This window comes from Onychostoma macrolepis, chromosome 09 (genome assembly GCF_012432095.1).
Source record: "Onychostoma macrolepis isolate SWU-2019 chromosome 09, ASM1243209v1, whole genome shotgun sequence".
Classification (NCBI taxonomy): domain Eukaryota; kingdom Metazoa; phylum Chordata; class Actinopteri; order Cypriniformes; family Cyprinidae; genus Onychostoma; species Onychostoma macrolepis.
Window position 1 is genome coordinate 34,414,628 of NC_081163.1, and position 16,021 is coordinate 34,430,648.

Below are 16,021 nucleotides of genomic sequence, written 5' to 3' on the forward strand. Positions count from 1 at the left end.
CTTAGACTAAGCCAGGATTAGACCATAGTTCAATTAGGAGATTTAAATATTTTTTATGAATGTGCCTTAGAGAAAAACATTACTGTTGTGCATCTTGAGGCACTGGTATATTTTAAGATCAGTCAGTGCTAGTTTCTTTCAGTTGAAACAGCTCAGACTTACATTTTAGTCTGGGACTAAGCCTAAACCCCGGAGCCAACCAAATTTATGCCATATCATATTTTGTCCATATGATGTCCAAAAAACCCCATCTACTTTACTAAATATTTATTCCAAACCCCCCTTTCTGTGAGTGACAACATCTGTTAATGAGCCAATCGGACACAGTTATAAGCTTTGCTGTAACCCAGTGCAACAGCAACATCTCATGTCACTTAGTAGTTATTCACAAAATAACAACCTCTGTCTCTGAGCACCACAAGCTAACGGTGTTGACTTGAAATGCAGTTAACTAGCTCTCTCTGGCATCTTCAATCTTTCACAGTCGCTCATGCTGGGAGTCTGAACAATGAGTCATCAGTGTCCCATGGTTTACAGTTTGGTGTCAGGCAGGTCAGGTCCTTTCGAAACAGATAAGAGGGTTTGCGTCCTCAGCATTGGTTTGAGTGATGAATGGATTGTTTTTGCCTCCGTACAAACCCGTGTGAACCTTCAGGGCTTGACCTCCAGCCTGTGCTGAAGTGAGCCGTATCTCAGTGGGATTGTGGGTGGTTTGGAAACTAAATGCAGTAAACACAGTGACGTTTTTGCAAACCACTTTTAAAAAGGATGTCTCTACCTGACATGCTCAGGATTTTAGGACTCCCAGAGTTACAGTATCACATTGAATTAGAGGACGTCATTTTTTTGCATGTTTCTTCTGCCCTCTCCTCAGCAGGCTCCTGAACAGGAGGTGGTCTACCTCTTTATTCCAACTCAGGCTGTCGGTGCTATTATTGGCAAGAAGGGCCAACATATTAAACAACTGGCACGATTCGCAGGAGCTTCTATTAAGGTAGGAGTTCCTGCCTACTGGAACGCCACTGCTGTCATGTCAAATCTGTCAAATGAAGGCTCCTTTTGTGTTTTTGTTACGTGAAGCATGATAATCCATCTAATTTTCTGTGTCCTATTGCTGAGATCCTTGATTTGAATCTAACCATATCATGCTCAGATTTGGCCTTGTGCCTCAGTGTGGGTGAGCCAATCATCCGTAACCTCCTCTCTCTGTTGATTCAGCCAGTCTTGTGGGTTGCTGGGTAAACAGTAAGGGTGAGATAGTTCACCACCCATAGTTCAGCATGTGTTTGTACCTCAGTTCATTTCATGTCAAATGGCATCTTTGAAAACAAAAAATATTTTATTCTAAATATTTTTAAATATGTCACGCTTGCCAAGAATGCATTTATTTGATCAAAAATACAGGAAATAAATGTTTTCTATTTTAAATTGATTAGAAAAATTGTGATGGCAAAGTTAAATTGTCAGCACTCGTTACTTCAGTCCAGCAATTACATTTTTTTTATGATTCTCTGATGAATAGAAAGTTCAGAAGAACAGCATTTATTTTACAGAAATCTTTTGTAACATTATAAATGTCACATTTGATCAATTTAAATGCATCTGAATAAAAGTATTATTTAAAAAAAGTAATCTTACCCCAAACTTTTGTAGAGTAATGTAAATGTGTATTTTTAGGTGTCTTTTTCAAGCAATTAAAGTAATTCTTAATATCTCTGAACTAATATAACTTTACAGTGTTGGTGTATTTTAACGCAGCATATGGTTTAATGACATCTGGTATTTTACTGAATTAACTGAAATCATGGCCACAAATTCAAAATACAAAAGAAACATTGAGAATTTAAACTGTTAACCCCTTATTGATCAGTAATTGGAAACAGAGCCCTCTGGTGGCTGTGTGTTGAGCTCTAGAAATAAAAGGAATATTCTTTAAAGCAGATTGGTTTCTGCATTATATCTGCAAAGTAATGCAAAAACAATGTGTGTAAATAAATTAGTTGTTTTTTATGTTCAGATCGCACCTGCAGAGAATCCTGATGTCACTCAGAGGATGGTCATCATCACTGGCCCGCCAGAAGCTCAGTTTAAGGTAAAGGAATAAAATGCACACTTAAAATCCCAGTATTTATTAGTACATGACAATTAAAAAAAAAAAAAAAAAATATATATATATATATATATATATATATATATATATATATATATATATATATATATATATATATATATATATTGTAAACTGAATCTTTATAGCCTTTAGCTCTCTTGTAACCCTATAATGCCCCTGTACAATGCACATTGTCTTTGCTTTTGTATTTCAGGCCCAGGGCAGGATATTTGGGAAACTGAAAGAAGAGAATTTCTTTTCTGCAAAAGAAGAAGTGAAGCTGGAGACACATATAAAAGTGCCCTCTTCAGCAGCCGGGAGGGTCATCGGGAAAGGTGGCAAAACGGTGAGAATATGGTGAAACACAGTAGTAGCAATCACAAATGTGATGTTCAAACATAGTAGGATTGCTTCATAGTAGTGCTTTCTCTTATGACAGGATGGGCGAACACAACGTATATGGCATTATTAAAAAACAATGAATGAAAAATTACAAAATGGGGCGAAATAAAGTGTTATTTGTTTATGTACTTATGTCAGAGTCTGAAAAACATATTTACCCTGAGCTTGAGTAATGTAAGACGTTCTATTCAAAGGTGATTCAGCTTCTAATGCCAGACATACTATGTGATTCTGATTCACAATAAACTCTCTCTGTTTACACCTTTTTCAAACAACAGGATGTTGTGTAGCGCATCCAGTCACAGCTATTTTCTCATATTCCTTTCATTATGCACCATTGTAAATGGTTAAGTCAGAAATGTGTTTGCAAAAGTTAACAGTTATTCTCAGAATCCATAATAGCTTTCCAAAGAACAATGAAATGTTCATTGTTAAAGAATGGGAACATTGTTAATGTGGTGTGAAGAGTTCCTGTGAGACCTAATACATGCCACCAGAGCAAATGATGGAAATGCTGTTATTGTTTTTGTTAATCCTTTTATATGTACTCGACAAATTTTTCTGTGTAATTTGGTCTGCAAATTTGCTGAAAACACTGAAATGCCAGTGAAAGCTTTTTTTTTTTTTTTTTTTTTTTTTTTTTTTAAAGGGAAAAACTTTATTATGACTAAAGTTTGGTTATTATGTTATATAACTGTTATTTTTTAGTCTAAGGCTTTGAACAGGACAGGCTGATCAACGTGACCTGTTCCAGTCAGGATTATTATACGTTTCATGAACTGTACGTTTTGTTTCTAGGAAATATTTGGCTCTATTCATGGCGATTCAGACCACAGGGGCATCATTTGTTGAGTAGACAGGCAGTCGTTGCCCAAGAGCATCACAGCAGCTTGGTCTTGATATAGGTCATGTAGCAATGAGCACCTGGATATGTGCTGCTTGTTCTTGTACGAGTCTGATTGAACCACAGCGTTTGCACATTTCGACCCAGCTGACATTATTTTTAGGTGCACTGTGGCGTCATCAGCTTGTTTCTCTGAACCTCTTTCAGGTTAACGAGCTGCAGAACCTGACCAGTGCAGAGGTCATAGTGCCACGGGACCAAACCCCAGACGAGAACGACGAGGTCTTTGTCAAAATTAGTGGGCATTTTTTTGCCAGCCAGGTGAATTATGCATCACACATGACTTCAAATGTGGAGAGTGTTTGTTTTCACATTAAACTTGATGCATTGTTTATAAGGGCTGCAATTTCCAGCTCAGTAACTACTACAGAGATCAATCCTAATTCTTAAAACATTATGCATTGTGTCCTAACCAGCAGCAAATAAGTGTCCTTTTCTTCTATGTTATGATAATGTTTTGTCCTAACCAGCCACTGCATGGTCTTTAATTCTGCTGCATTGAGCCCAGTCTACAGTCAGATCTCATTGGTATAAAATAATGCTTGCCTTCACTTTTTAAACATCAAATATGTAACCCTGGACCACAAAACCAGTCTTAAGTCGCTGGGGTATATTTGTAGCAATAGCCAAAAATACATTTTATGGGTCAAAATGTTCATATGTTGGGTCATATGTTCTGATTGGCTGTTTTGTTTGTTTTTTGCTTTGTACATTTCATTTCAACATTGACAGCTATGTATATGATATTTAATTAATGAAAAAAAATATATATATACATTTTATTTTTTTTTAAAGATATGTTTTTGGCATTTTTGCCTTTATTATGACAGGACAGATCAGAACTGACAGGAAGCGAAGTGGGAAAGAGAGAGGGGCGGGATAGGGAAAGGTCCTCGAGCCGGGATTTGAACTCGGGACACCCATAGTGCGATGGCGCTGTATGTCGGCGCCGACAAATTAATTGATCAATGTTACACAACTTTCTATTTTAAGTAAATGCTGTTTATTTGAAGTTTCTATTCCTGAAAAACATGTTTTATGGTTTTCACAAAAACATTACGCAGCAGACTGTCTTCAACATATAGTTTGTTTAAATTGTAATAATATTACTGTTATTAATACAGTAATAGAATTCAGAAACCCTCCACCCTCCCCAGCTCCACCTGTATAGATCTGCTACGAGGTAATTCATGTATGCTATATGGGGGTTATTTCATGTATGTTGTATTTGCAGCAGCAGTATTTCTTACATGCTCACAGCAGCATGTTGGGTAACACCTTACAATAAGGTTCATTAGTTAACATGAATTAAGAATGAACAATACTTCTACAGCATTTATTAATTTCAGCATTTACTAATGCATTATTAAAATCACAAGTTGTGTTTGTTAATATTAGTTAATGCAACATGAATAAACAATGAACAACTGTATTTTCATTAACTAACATTAACAAGGATTAATAAATGCATTGTTCATTGTTTGTTCATGTTAGTTAATACATTAACTAAGGTTAACAAATGACACCTTATTGTAAAGTGTTACCGCATGTTGTGGATGTATTGGCAGTAGCAAGTCTTGGTACTTGGGATCTGTTCCGCCAAGACCAAATACATTAACATTGTTATGTACATTACCATGCCGAACCCTCCGAGAGTCGTCATGACAGAACTATATTGATTAAATAAATGCAGCTTCAATGAGCATAAGAGACTTCTTTCAAAACAATTTTACCAAGCACAGACTTTTGCATGTTAGTATAAAGGCTAATCGCAGTAAATAAAATCACCTCAGACTGGTCAGTGACATGCAGCAGTGAAAAAACATGAAATCTTACAGTCTTATAGCGCCACCTTCACTCAGCCACCTCTCTCTTATTAAATAGAACCTGAAGTCAAACATTTACCACTATAAACATACTCTCCTCCGCTCCCACAGACTGCACAGAGGAAAATCAGGGAGATCATCCAGCAGGTGAAACAACAGGAGCAGAAGCACCAGCAAGGCGCCCCCGTGACACAACGTTCCAAGTGACCATCAGGGCAGCCCCAGTGGGCACCTGCCAATGAATGTAGCCCTCCCAACTGGAATCAGACCAGACCAGACCGGACGAAGGGGACCGGCCGGGCAGACCAGCAGCCGTGGGATCAAAACCAAAGAACTTCTTTCTGGGGGAGATGAAGGAGCCACAGGCAGAAAGGCTCTGAGTGCACTGCCAGCTTGGGGAGGGAGGGGGGGAGGAAGTGCAAGACAAGTGTTCCTTTTATCGTTCAAACACACCCTGAGCTTGAGAAGAATAGGTATGGGGCGTCTGTTATCAGGACGGGAAGCATCACGGTCACCCCACGTAACAATTTCTTTATAAACTTCTTCATTTAGGCTTAATCTAGGGTTAACACAGATAAGAAACTCCATTAACACGTGTACACTGATGCATTTTGACTGAGTTGTGTTGCTGTTTTCTCGGGTAGGCAAAGTGTGGGTGTGCACTAGCAGTTGGCGACCTATTATTATTATTATTATTATTATTTTGTTATTTTTTGATGCTCAGATTGCGATTTCAATGATTCTCAGCCGTATTCTCACCAGTACACTAGAACAAATATACAGTTATATCTAAAGCAGAAGCACGATTCTTCTTGTTTTGCACAAGCAATCGGGCGTGTAGTGCACATATGCGGTCGCGTACGCATATAACATTGTTTTTCAGATTTCTTAATGATGGGACGAGAAAGTTGGGAAATGCAGATGACAAAATGTTTGTTCATTATCTTAGCCTGTTTGCATTTCGGGAAACATCATCCAGCTCAACGGATCCTTGTTACTTAGCCTGTGCGTGCCAACGGATGCCGTTAAAACATTTCTTTCTGTGCATATCTTTCATTTTTTAGCTTTTATCATTTGTAGTTTGTTCTTATTTCTGTCCAGCTCTTATATTTTTACGCCAGTGTTTTTGCGGCCTCTGCATTTAGTCATTTCATCGCCACCGCATTCTTGTGGCGGCAGTTATTACGAGACGGAGTAGGTATGTGGTAGGTGTGGCTTAGGAGTCAACACCCCTTGTTTGCTTTTTGGGGGTATGAAAAGAATATAAAGCAAGCACTAGCGTCTGAAAGACAGCGCACCTTTACTGGCTCGGGCAGAACGAAATCGAAAGTGCACCAAGAACTCTGCCTTAATCTATGCTTGAAAGGAAACGAAAAGAAGGGCGACTCGAAATCTGATTGGAGGGTCAGGTTGATGTGGGACGGGGAGGCACCTTATGACCTGTGGTACACACACGACCGCGTTTGGCTTTAAATCTCTTTGTCAGGGAGCTTTCTAAACGGCATGACAGCTGTGAATGTACAATAAGCAGCCTTTTAGAAAGAGCACCACCCTGTCATGTTCAGTAAGCTGGTTGGTCGGCGAGATTGTTATTGTTTTGGGGGGTTTTTTTTACCAATACTCGGGCTGTTTTGGGAAACTGATTGACTGTTTCAATAGGACGTGCAGGCATGGATATCCCTTTGTGCTTTATTTTTATTTTTTTTTCTTCTTTTTGACCATGGAAGCTCGTGGCCTTAAACGTCACCGGTCAATGTCATCACAGACAGCTCCCTCGCCCAATGAGAGCTAAGCCTCATCTTCCAGACGCAAGGTTTATGCCAATACGCACAGCTTCCATTTGTGCGTATGCGTGTGTGTATATAGATATATATATAAAGAGAGAGAAATATTTATGAATCTATTTTTTGTTTCCTATTTTGTGATGAGAGCTATTAGTAAGAAACAAACAGAAAAAAAAACAAGTTTTTTTTTTTTTGGTGGAACACTGCCATGTTATTCTGAAGGGAAGTGTATATTTTCTTGGAAGTAGACTATGAATATTGGTAGTATACTAACAGTAAGAACAGTAATGAATCACCGCAACACTTTGATCAGAATGTGATCGGTGCGCATGTCAGTATTGTGATCTACCTCAGGCGTCAGGGTACCTCAGTCCAATCTTTTAAGTTCCCTTTCTTTTTTTTTCTCCCCACATTTTGTATGCCTTGTAAACTGAAAGTTTTGAACATTTTCTTTTAATAATAATAATAATAATGAAAAAGATCTAGTCTGAAGTCTTCAGGTCCATCTGACAAAGAAGAATCTTAGGATCTTAAAGCTTTCAAAACTGTATGCGAATTTACTTCATTCTTTTACCGATCACAACCTCGTGATTTATTAAAGAGTGTGTAACTGAGGGGTACTTACCTGAAACCCCGAAAGGGGTTCTGAATGTGGGTACTGTGTACTGATGTCTAGATCAGTGACAAATGACTATGAATATCAAGAAGAATGGCTTAATTCGAAGCATTATCCAGGAGCAACTGCGCTGTCTTAAGCGTAAGCCAGCTTTCGCTTTACATTTTATAAAAATGCGTCCAAATTCAGGAATTACAGTCAGACCAAATTTTTTAATTACGTTTTTTTTAATCAAGGCCTTTCACAAAACAAAACCAGGTTGATATAAAATATAAAAAATTGAAAAAAATAAAAATAAATATTTTTTTCTTGAGTAACTGTTTGGTAAAAGTGTTTATCGTAATTACACAAAAATCACAAATGCAAGTATTTTGTTGCCGGTTGCAGTCCTTTTGCGTGTTACCGCTAAAACAACAAGGCCTATGTCAAATCAAGACGAAAGGCAGTAGAAGGTCACTTTGTTAGGTCTAGGTGTGTGTACTTGCGATGGCTGGTTTGCTTTCATACAGTAATTCACACGATTTGTCTGTGGACTGAACTGCAAGCTGTCCCACTCCATAGTTTTAGTTCTACCGTTTGACCGTTTTCGTTAGGGGCGTGTTACTGTAGACCCGTGTAAATCGTTTTTTTTACCTACTGAAGCAACTCGTCCACACTTATCCGCAAAGAGTAGCAAAGAAATCAGGTGCTGAAGGTGTTTCTGTTAGTAAAGGTTAGAGGCTTCTGCTAGATTAGGTCAGTTTGTGGATTTCTAGCGATTTTTCACTCAAGAAACTGAATACGAAAGGCTTGTAGCTAGACGAGGCCGTTATTTCCCCTGAATGATAGACTTTCTGCTTAATCTCAGGTGTTTGCTCATTGATGGAGTTCAGGTTGTGTAGCAGTATGATAACTCAGATCACTTTTAACTGTTATTGTAACTGTAACACGCGCCACGCTGTCGATAGACACCTATCTAATGTTCTACAGTGGTTCTTAACTTTTCTTAAGAGTTTGTATTTCGAGGCTTCGTCAGGTGTGCATCAGTATTTAACTTTACGGAAGCATTAGTCGATACGTGCATTAACTAACACCACACTGTTATATTGTCTCTGTAGTCTGGTAATTAAGCTGTCTCGCTATCCATTATGATATCCTGTAACATAACGCTAGGAAGAATCGAGGTCTTTGCATTAACTTTAGGCCAAAAGTCATAGCTAGTATAAGTCGAACAGGTCAGGTCAGTTTAGGATAGCTGTTGTTTGTAGTGTTGGCATGAAATCTCATCGTGGTCTTCTTTGGGCCTGAAAGCTTTTAGGGTGAATGGAGACTTAAGGTAGGTGCTGTTCTATGTTTATTTTTTGATATTAGAATAGACCACAGGCACAGCTATAGTTGCTCACACTATGACGGCACCGTTCTAGTCATGTTTAACTCGGGATGAGAACAGGAAATCAGAGCGATGCATGAGAATTCAATGCAAATCATAGGCTGTGAAAACTTCTTTGCGTCTTTACCACGGCAGATCCATTCCTACGCAGCTCTCTAGCTTCTCACATTAGTTCATTTCGAGCGATGTGAAACGGAGACTGGGCTCGCTGCACTGCCTGCCGTGTCCCCTCCGCTGGATTGTGGGTAGTGGGGGGGGGTTAGGGGACTGAGAGCTGAACTTTTTTTTTTTTTTTTTTGCTAACAACCATGTTGTTTTGAAATGTAGGTGAACTGTACTGCTGATCAACATGGATTTGAGCAATAAAAATTCTTTATAAAATTCTCATGTCTGAAGTTCATCTTGTTGGACATGGGTGGTGTCCATTCCTTCTTCTCAAGGACAACTGTCCTGTGGATTTTAGCTCCTCAAGTCCTTATTTAACACACCTGAACCAACTAATCAAGGTCTTTTGGAATACTACGATGTATCTGCGTTAACTCCCGCAGCCTCATTCACTATTCCCTACATTACTCAACTAATATGTGACCCTGGACCACAAAACCAGTCTTAAGTGTCAATTTTTCGAAATTTAGATTTATACATTATCTGAAAGCTGAATAAATAAGCTTTCCATTGATGTATGGTTTGTTAGGCTCTGACAATATTTGGCTGAGATGCAACTATTTGAAAATCTGGAATCTGAGGATGCAAAAAAATCAAAATATTGAGAAAATCGCCTTTAAAGTTGTCCAAATGAAGTTCTTAGCAATGCATATTACTAATCAAAAATTAAGTTTTGATATATTTACGCTAAGAAATTAACTAAATATCTTCATGGAACATGATCTTTACTTAATATACTAATGATTTTTGGCATAAAAGAAAAATGTATAATTTTGACCCATACAATGTATTTTTGGCTATTGCTACAAATATACCCCAGTGACTTAAGACTGCTTTTGTGGTCCAGGGTCACATATAGTCCATGAGCACTGAATTTAATGGAAATGCATTTGAGCATAATGGTGCTTAATTAGTTAAGGTATTGTTTAGCAGCTTGCTGTTGTGTGTATGGGACTGAATAAGTGCACTCAGTGTCCACTGTTTTCGGACACCACTACAAATGGCTGTCACCTCGAATAGCGCACGATTAATCAAAACCTAAATCGCAATAATATTTATATCATCACCATAAATATTAGTATTGTGATTTTACAGTTATAATCTAAAACTAAATTTTTTTTTTTTCCATTTTACAATGAAATATTACATTTTTAATAAGCAGTATTACTAAAAATATATTTTTAGTATTTTTTTGGAATTTTTATATTTTTAAGTAATAATTATTATTACTACTACTGTTATTATTATATTTTCTATCCATACTGATATATGATCAAAACTGTGCATCCCTACAAACAATTTTTTTAAGTCAAAATGATCAGAAAAATCACAATTATATTATTAACTAAACCTGTGCAGCCCTAGCAAGGGTATAGGGAGCGATTTTTGACCTAGCCCTAGTAATTTCCAGGGAAAGTTCATAATCATAATGTGATGGCATTTTTTTCCTTTAATTAAAAAACCTGCAATCATAACTGTGCATATGAACACTGGCTTGAAATGAACAGCATGCAAATGTGATAAAATGTTCTGAAAGAAGCTAATGGAATGAGTTTATTATCAGATGATTGATCACACCGTAAACAGCTTTACTCACGTGATGTGGGTGTTCGGCGAATAAACATACTGCATTCTGCTCTCAGCATTGCTAATGCCACTGATACATAGAAAATGATTTGCTTTAATTCAACATCATTAAGTTGGATGGGCGTTGAGTGACCAGGCAGGACTTCACATACTGCCTCCTTCCCCATAAAGAAACAAAATCCAGTCAATATTTACAGCTTGATGTTCCATGTTAATATTTACAAGTACTTCAAGAAAGTACAATATTAAATATTTCACTTCGGTGAGGTAGGTCACTTTTAAGGCTGATGTGAGACTTCTAAGAATAACCCACAACCAAAATCCACAATATCCATGCTATTACAATCTGTAAATACAGAAGAATGGTATTAAATATCTCAAATGTCTATACTTTGCTGCACAATTCCACGTCTTTCAAACCATAAAACCCTGTTACGGACAGCTAATGTGCACTGGAATAAATGTACAGTATGTATAGTAAATGAAAAAAGATACATGAATAAAGTTTCATAATTCTGTGATTTGTACATAAAGGCAGGATTCAGAATTCAAGACCACCAACATTATATATAAATACAGAAATGACAAAAAAGGCAGTAAAAAGTCCCTTTTTCTCAGTTAAATCACAACCCATGGCAGTAAAGAATATGTAAAAATTACATTTTCATTTTTAAAAATGTGAGGCCACAAAAAAGATTTTCGAGCTCTTAAAAGTCACTTTAAATACAAATAGTAGCCACCCACAAAGCAGCCAAGGGGGACTGAATGACTGACCCCACACTGTCCCTTATCTGTTCTTCTTCTTGTCTTGACTGAGTCCATTTATTTCAAGGCCATCTAGATGGAGATGTCGAGTGCTGTATTTACGGATCAGAGCTCCAGGCAGCAGAGCAACACAGGCAATAAGGAGCAGTTTCAACACCACACTCCAGGAGAACAAGTCGTCCAGAGAGGAGATATGAGACAGCATTGATCCCGTCTGGACGCAGATGAAGTTGTACGGCATCAGGCCTGAAAGAAAATACAAGATGTTTCAAATTAACGCTACAAATATGAAGGGAAATGTTCTGATATATCCTCTATTGTCATTTAATGGTGTTTACCAATGAAGACAGCCATGAAGAAGAGAGTGACAGGAATATTCAGTATTGGGGAGGTCATGTTTAAGAACCAGTTTGGACTCATAGGAAAGAATCTCAGAAACAGCAGAAAAAAGAACAAGCTGCTTCTGTTTTCTTCAACCTGGGCAACAAGTAAAAATTAAGAAAGTTATAAACAAAATCGAGCAATGATGCTTTGCATGTTGCACTTTCAGACATCTTAACTTGATGTACCTTCTTTTGGAGCATGGCCACCTTGTCAGGGAAGAGTCTCACAATGTGCTGTTTGCCGAACGCCTGGGACAGGAGGAAACAGAGAGTGGCGCCCACTGTGGTGAGGACACAGGTGAGGAGAAGACCATACCACGTCCCAAACAAGGCCCCAGCCAAGATGTTCTTTGGGGGGAAAAAAAGTCGTAAGATCAAAGAAAATAAAGGTGCATGTGGTGCATAATGCTCCTACTAATATGCCATTTGTCAAATTGATCTCCACTGGTTTTTGATGTTATTCGCCAACACTACGAAATACATAAAACCTCTAGTGCAGCTTGTTAGAAACTAAAAAAATATAGAAAATATGAGAAATTATGAACAGTTCCTCCCTTTGTGTTAGGGGTCAATTTGACCCATGTATTTTTGCAGTGGTGTATAAAGTACCCGAAAGCCATCCTCAAGTAAAAGTGTAGATATCTTACCAGAAAATGACTTTGAAGTCACCGTTTCGAATATTACTTGAGTAAAAGTTTTAAAGTACGTGATATTTATTGTACTTAAGAACGAAAAGTATTTTTTAAAATCTTAAACGTACTTAAGTATTGAGAGTAAAAGTAAATGCAAAATGGAAAAGAAGCAAATAAATATATGTGACCCTGGACCACAAAACCAGTCTTAAGTGTCAATTTTTCGAAATTGAGATGTATACATCATCTGAATGCTGAATAAATAAGCTTTCCATTGATGTATGGTTTGTTAGGATCGGACAATATTTGGCTGAGATACGACTATTTGAAAATCTGGAATCTGAGGGTGCAAAACAATCTAAATATTGAGAAAATTGCCTTTAAAGTTGTTCAAATGAATCATTAGCAATGCATATTATTAATCAAAAATTAAGTTTTTATACATTTACGGTAAGAAATATACAAAATATCTTCATGGAACATGATCTTTACTTAATATCCTAATGATTTTTGGCATAAAAGAAAAATGTATAATTTTGACCCATACAATGTATTTTTGGCTATTGCTACAAATATACCCCAGCGACTTAAGACTGGTTTTGTGCTCCAGGGTCACACATATAAAACAATGTCTTATTTTTGGGTAAGAATAAGAAGCACTTCATCCGGTTTTTAGTGTCTTTCATTCCAACATAAGAAAACATTTCTGGAATCTGCATCTGAAATAGCATTTTAGATGCATTTACACAGTTTATGTATCTCAGAGGAGACATGGATGCATTTAAACTGCACTTACAGATGCATAAATAGGCCTAATGTTTAGTTTTCAACAAAATGTTTAATACTGATATTTGAAATCATGAGAGAAATAGTCGAAATGTGAAATTAAAACCACCAGTAGCTGGCAGCAAGTGACTTAATGAGTGAGTCATTGAGCTTCAACCGAAACGGCTAATTCATTCATTTCCATTTTTAAAAATATGAGGCCACAAAAAAGATTTTCGAGCTCTTAAATGTCACTTTAAATACAAATAGTAGCCGCCCACAAAGCAGCCAAGGGGGACTGAATGACTGACCTCACACTGTCCCTTATCTGTTCTTCTTCTTGTCTCGACTGAGTCCATTTGTTTCAAGGCCATCCACTTGTTTGCACATGAGCAAAGGTGTTTTTAGGACTCTAACATGCAAGCGCCAGACCACTGATTCGTCAAAATTCGTCCTGCAGACTTCTGACTATTTTGTAGTAAGTAACGAATATGCTTTGGGGAAATGTATCGGAGTAAAAGTATACATTTTAATTAGGAAATGTAGTGGAGTAAAAGTAAAAGTTGGCTGAAATATAAAAACTCAAGTACAGTTACTCCCCCCACAAAAAATACTTAAGTATTGTAACGAAGTATTATTACTTTGTTACATTAGACCCAGGGTTGCCAGCAAAACCCGCCCAATTGCTACTCAAAACTAGCCCAAAAATAGCCCAATTGCTTTTCAGGGGGGGGGGTCCCCTGGTAGAAATTGTATTCCAGGGACTAAACATCACATTATTGGGGTCGCCTCAACCCGCAGACATGAAAAACATCCCGCGGAAAGAGTGTTAAAGTAGCCCAATTCCGCAGACTTGGCAACACTGATTACACCACTGTATTTTTCTACAAATCTACCTGCACTGATAAAATATAAAGCTTTTTAGTGCCAGTTTGCACACTGAGGTGCAAATAAATACAACTAAGTATAAATAGTATCTTACATTATTTGTGTGCATTTACATTTAATCATTCAGCTTTTATCTAAAGCGACTAACAAATGAGGACAATAGAAGCAATCAAACCAACAAAAGAGCAACAATATGTTAGTGCTGTGACAAGGTTTTTCTGGGTCAAGTTTTTTTTTATAACAAGATGAAAGAATAGAAATTGAATAGAGAGTGCTAGTGTTGGTAAACAGCCTCTTCCTTTTATGTCATGTCTGGTTCTCAAACCCTTGTAAGGGGAAATTGGATTTCTCACACTTCTTTTCAGTTCTGCAACAGCCAAGTAACAAATAGTGTTTCACAAGTGTTGATTTCGGGAATCACATGGAAACCATCGGGGGCCAAAACGATCACAGTGATCGTTTTCAAAACACATCTAAGTGTTGAAACCTTGCATGTACGTTTGTGAACCTAAATGAGGAAAAGGTGGCAGAGTTTTAAGAAGAAATAAATAGTTTAACCACTGTTTCAAGCAGCTGACCTGCATTTAAGTGCAATGCTTATATACTCACTAAGAAAGAGGAACCGGGTATAGCAAAAGCCTGCTTGTAGAGGTAGGCACTGCAGAAGAGCAACAACACATATCCCGTGTGCTCGGTCTTATAAAACTGCAACAGCTCTGCCATCTCTTTCAGCTCATCCAGGTCTGATGGGAACTTCAACCTGGACCAAAATAAAGTCACATGACTGGGTGGACATTGGTCAACCTGCAGGGACAGTATCTCTTGTGATTATGCATCTGGTTCAAGGACACTATGGTGATAGTTCAAGAATCACTCTTTTGCCAGGTTTAAACCTACAAAGCTGATATTAAACCAACTCATCAGAGATAAGAAAAACGTCTTAAAATGTAAATAATTTAAAAGACGAGCTTCTCAAATATGAATAGTAGGTATTAGGGATGTTCAAAAATAAACGTCTGCACTATGAACTTCACTGCCAAAGGACAAATGACAGCTGGAGACAAGGACAAGATAGAGACCATCTATTTTGGATATACATCCTCAAAATATTTTGTATACGACTGTAAAATCAGCCGTGAGATATTGCAAAAGGCAGACGGTTGTCATTATCACACATGCAAGAGAAGCACACCTGGAGGCTGAAGTCTCCATTTTACTTGGGTTATCCTCCTCATCATTAGATATTCTCGTCTCTCCTTCGTGCTCTCGCTTAGGCAGCTGAGGTCCAGGGGGGAGATAAGAGGACAGTAAATAAAGGTAAAAAGTAGCCGTCAATATTACAGCGATCAGACCAACAAGCGAACGCATGACGGAGTAACTAACGTTAGAGGGCGCAGAAACATCCAATTCACTTCCGCAAATTACGTAATCCTACGTAAGAGACGGCCAAACGTAAGTGTATGCTGCCGTTCAAAGCCGCTGATTGGTAGGGTTGTGACCACGTGATCTATTTAATATTCATAAGCTAGACCCGTTGATTTGCCAGTTTGCCAAACAGACAATTATTAACATTTGGCCAGAGTATAATTAAAACAGAACCAGGAAAAGTCAAATAATATATTTAACTATTAACAATGTTTCATTCTCTAAAAGCCTACTACAGTATTGTTTAAAGTCATTTATGAAACGAAAAGGTAAAATAAACAATTACACTCAAAATTATATTTAGTGTGCTTTTTTTTTTTTTTTTTAATTTTGTCAATCCAAAAATTGTAAATGACATTTGTCTTTCGCCAAATCGGATAAAGAGACTACTGGGTGGACC

The 16,021-nt window shown here is 37.6% G+C and overlaps 2 protein-coding genes across 5 annotated transcripts in view; one reads left to right on the top strand and one right to left on the bottom strand.

The window, feature by feature from the left end:
- igf2bp2a (insulin-like growth factor 2 mRNA binding protein 2a) overlaps window positions 1–9,367 on the top strand; it is a 66,656-nt gene extending 57,289 nt beyond the window's left edge. For 3 of the 4 annotated variants that reach the window (XM_058787232.1, XM_058787236.1, XM_058787234.1), the window contains exons 12-16: window positions 875–994; window positions 2,018–2,092; window positions 2,325–2,456; window positions 3,564–3,677; window positions 5,354–9,367. In XM_058787232.1, the coding sequence (XP_058643215.1) occupies window positions 875–994; window positions 2,018–2,092; window positions 2,325–2,456; window positions 3,564–3,677; window positions 5,354–5,449 (537 nt within the window). In that variant the 3' untranslated portion in view covers window positions 5,450–9,367. The remainder of the gene's footprint in view (window positions 1–874; window positions 995–2,017; window positions 2,093–2,324; window positions 2,457–3,563; window positions 3,678–5,353) is intronic. The other variant, XM_058787233.1, reaches the window with a different exon arrangement.
- Window positions 9,368–11,263: 1,896 nt separating this feature from the next.
- tmem41aa (transmembrane protein 41aa) lies at window positions 11,264–15,620 on the bottom strand. The gene is made up of 5 exons (XM_058787071.1): window positions 15,389–15,620; window positions 14,806–14,956; window positions 12,098–12,259; window positions 11,867–12,005; window positions 11,264–11,774 (listed from the first exon to the last, which is right to left on the bottom strand). Exons 1-5 carry the CDS (start codon window positions 15,562–15,564, stop codon window positions 11,551–11,553), a joined length of 852 nt encoding a protein of 283 aa, XP_058643054.1. The 5' UTR covers window positions 15,565–15,620; the 3' UTR covers window positions 11,264–11,550.
- Between the last annotated feature and the right edge of the window lie 401 nt (window positions 15,621–16,021).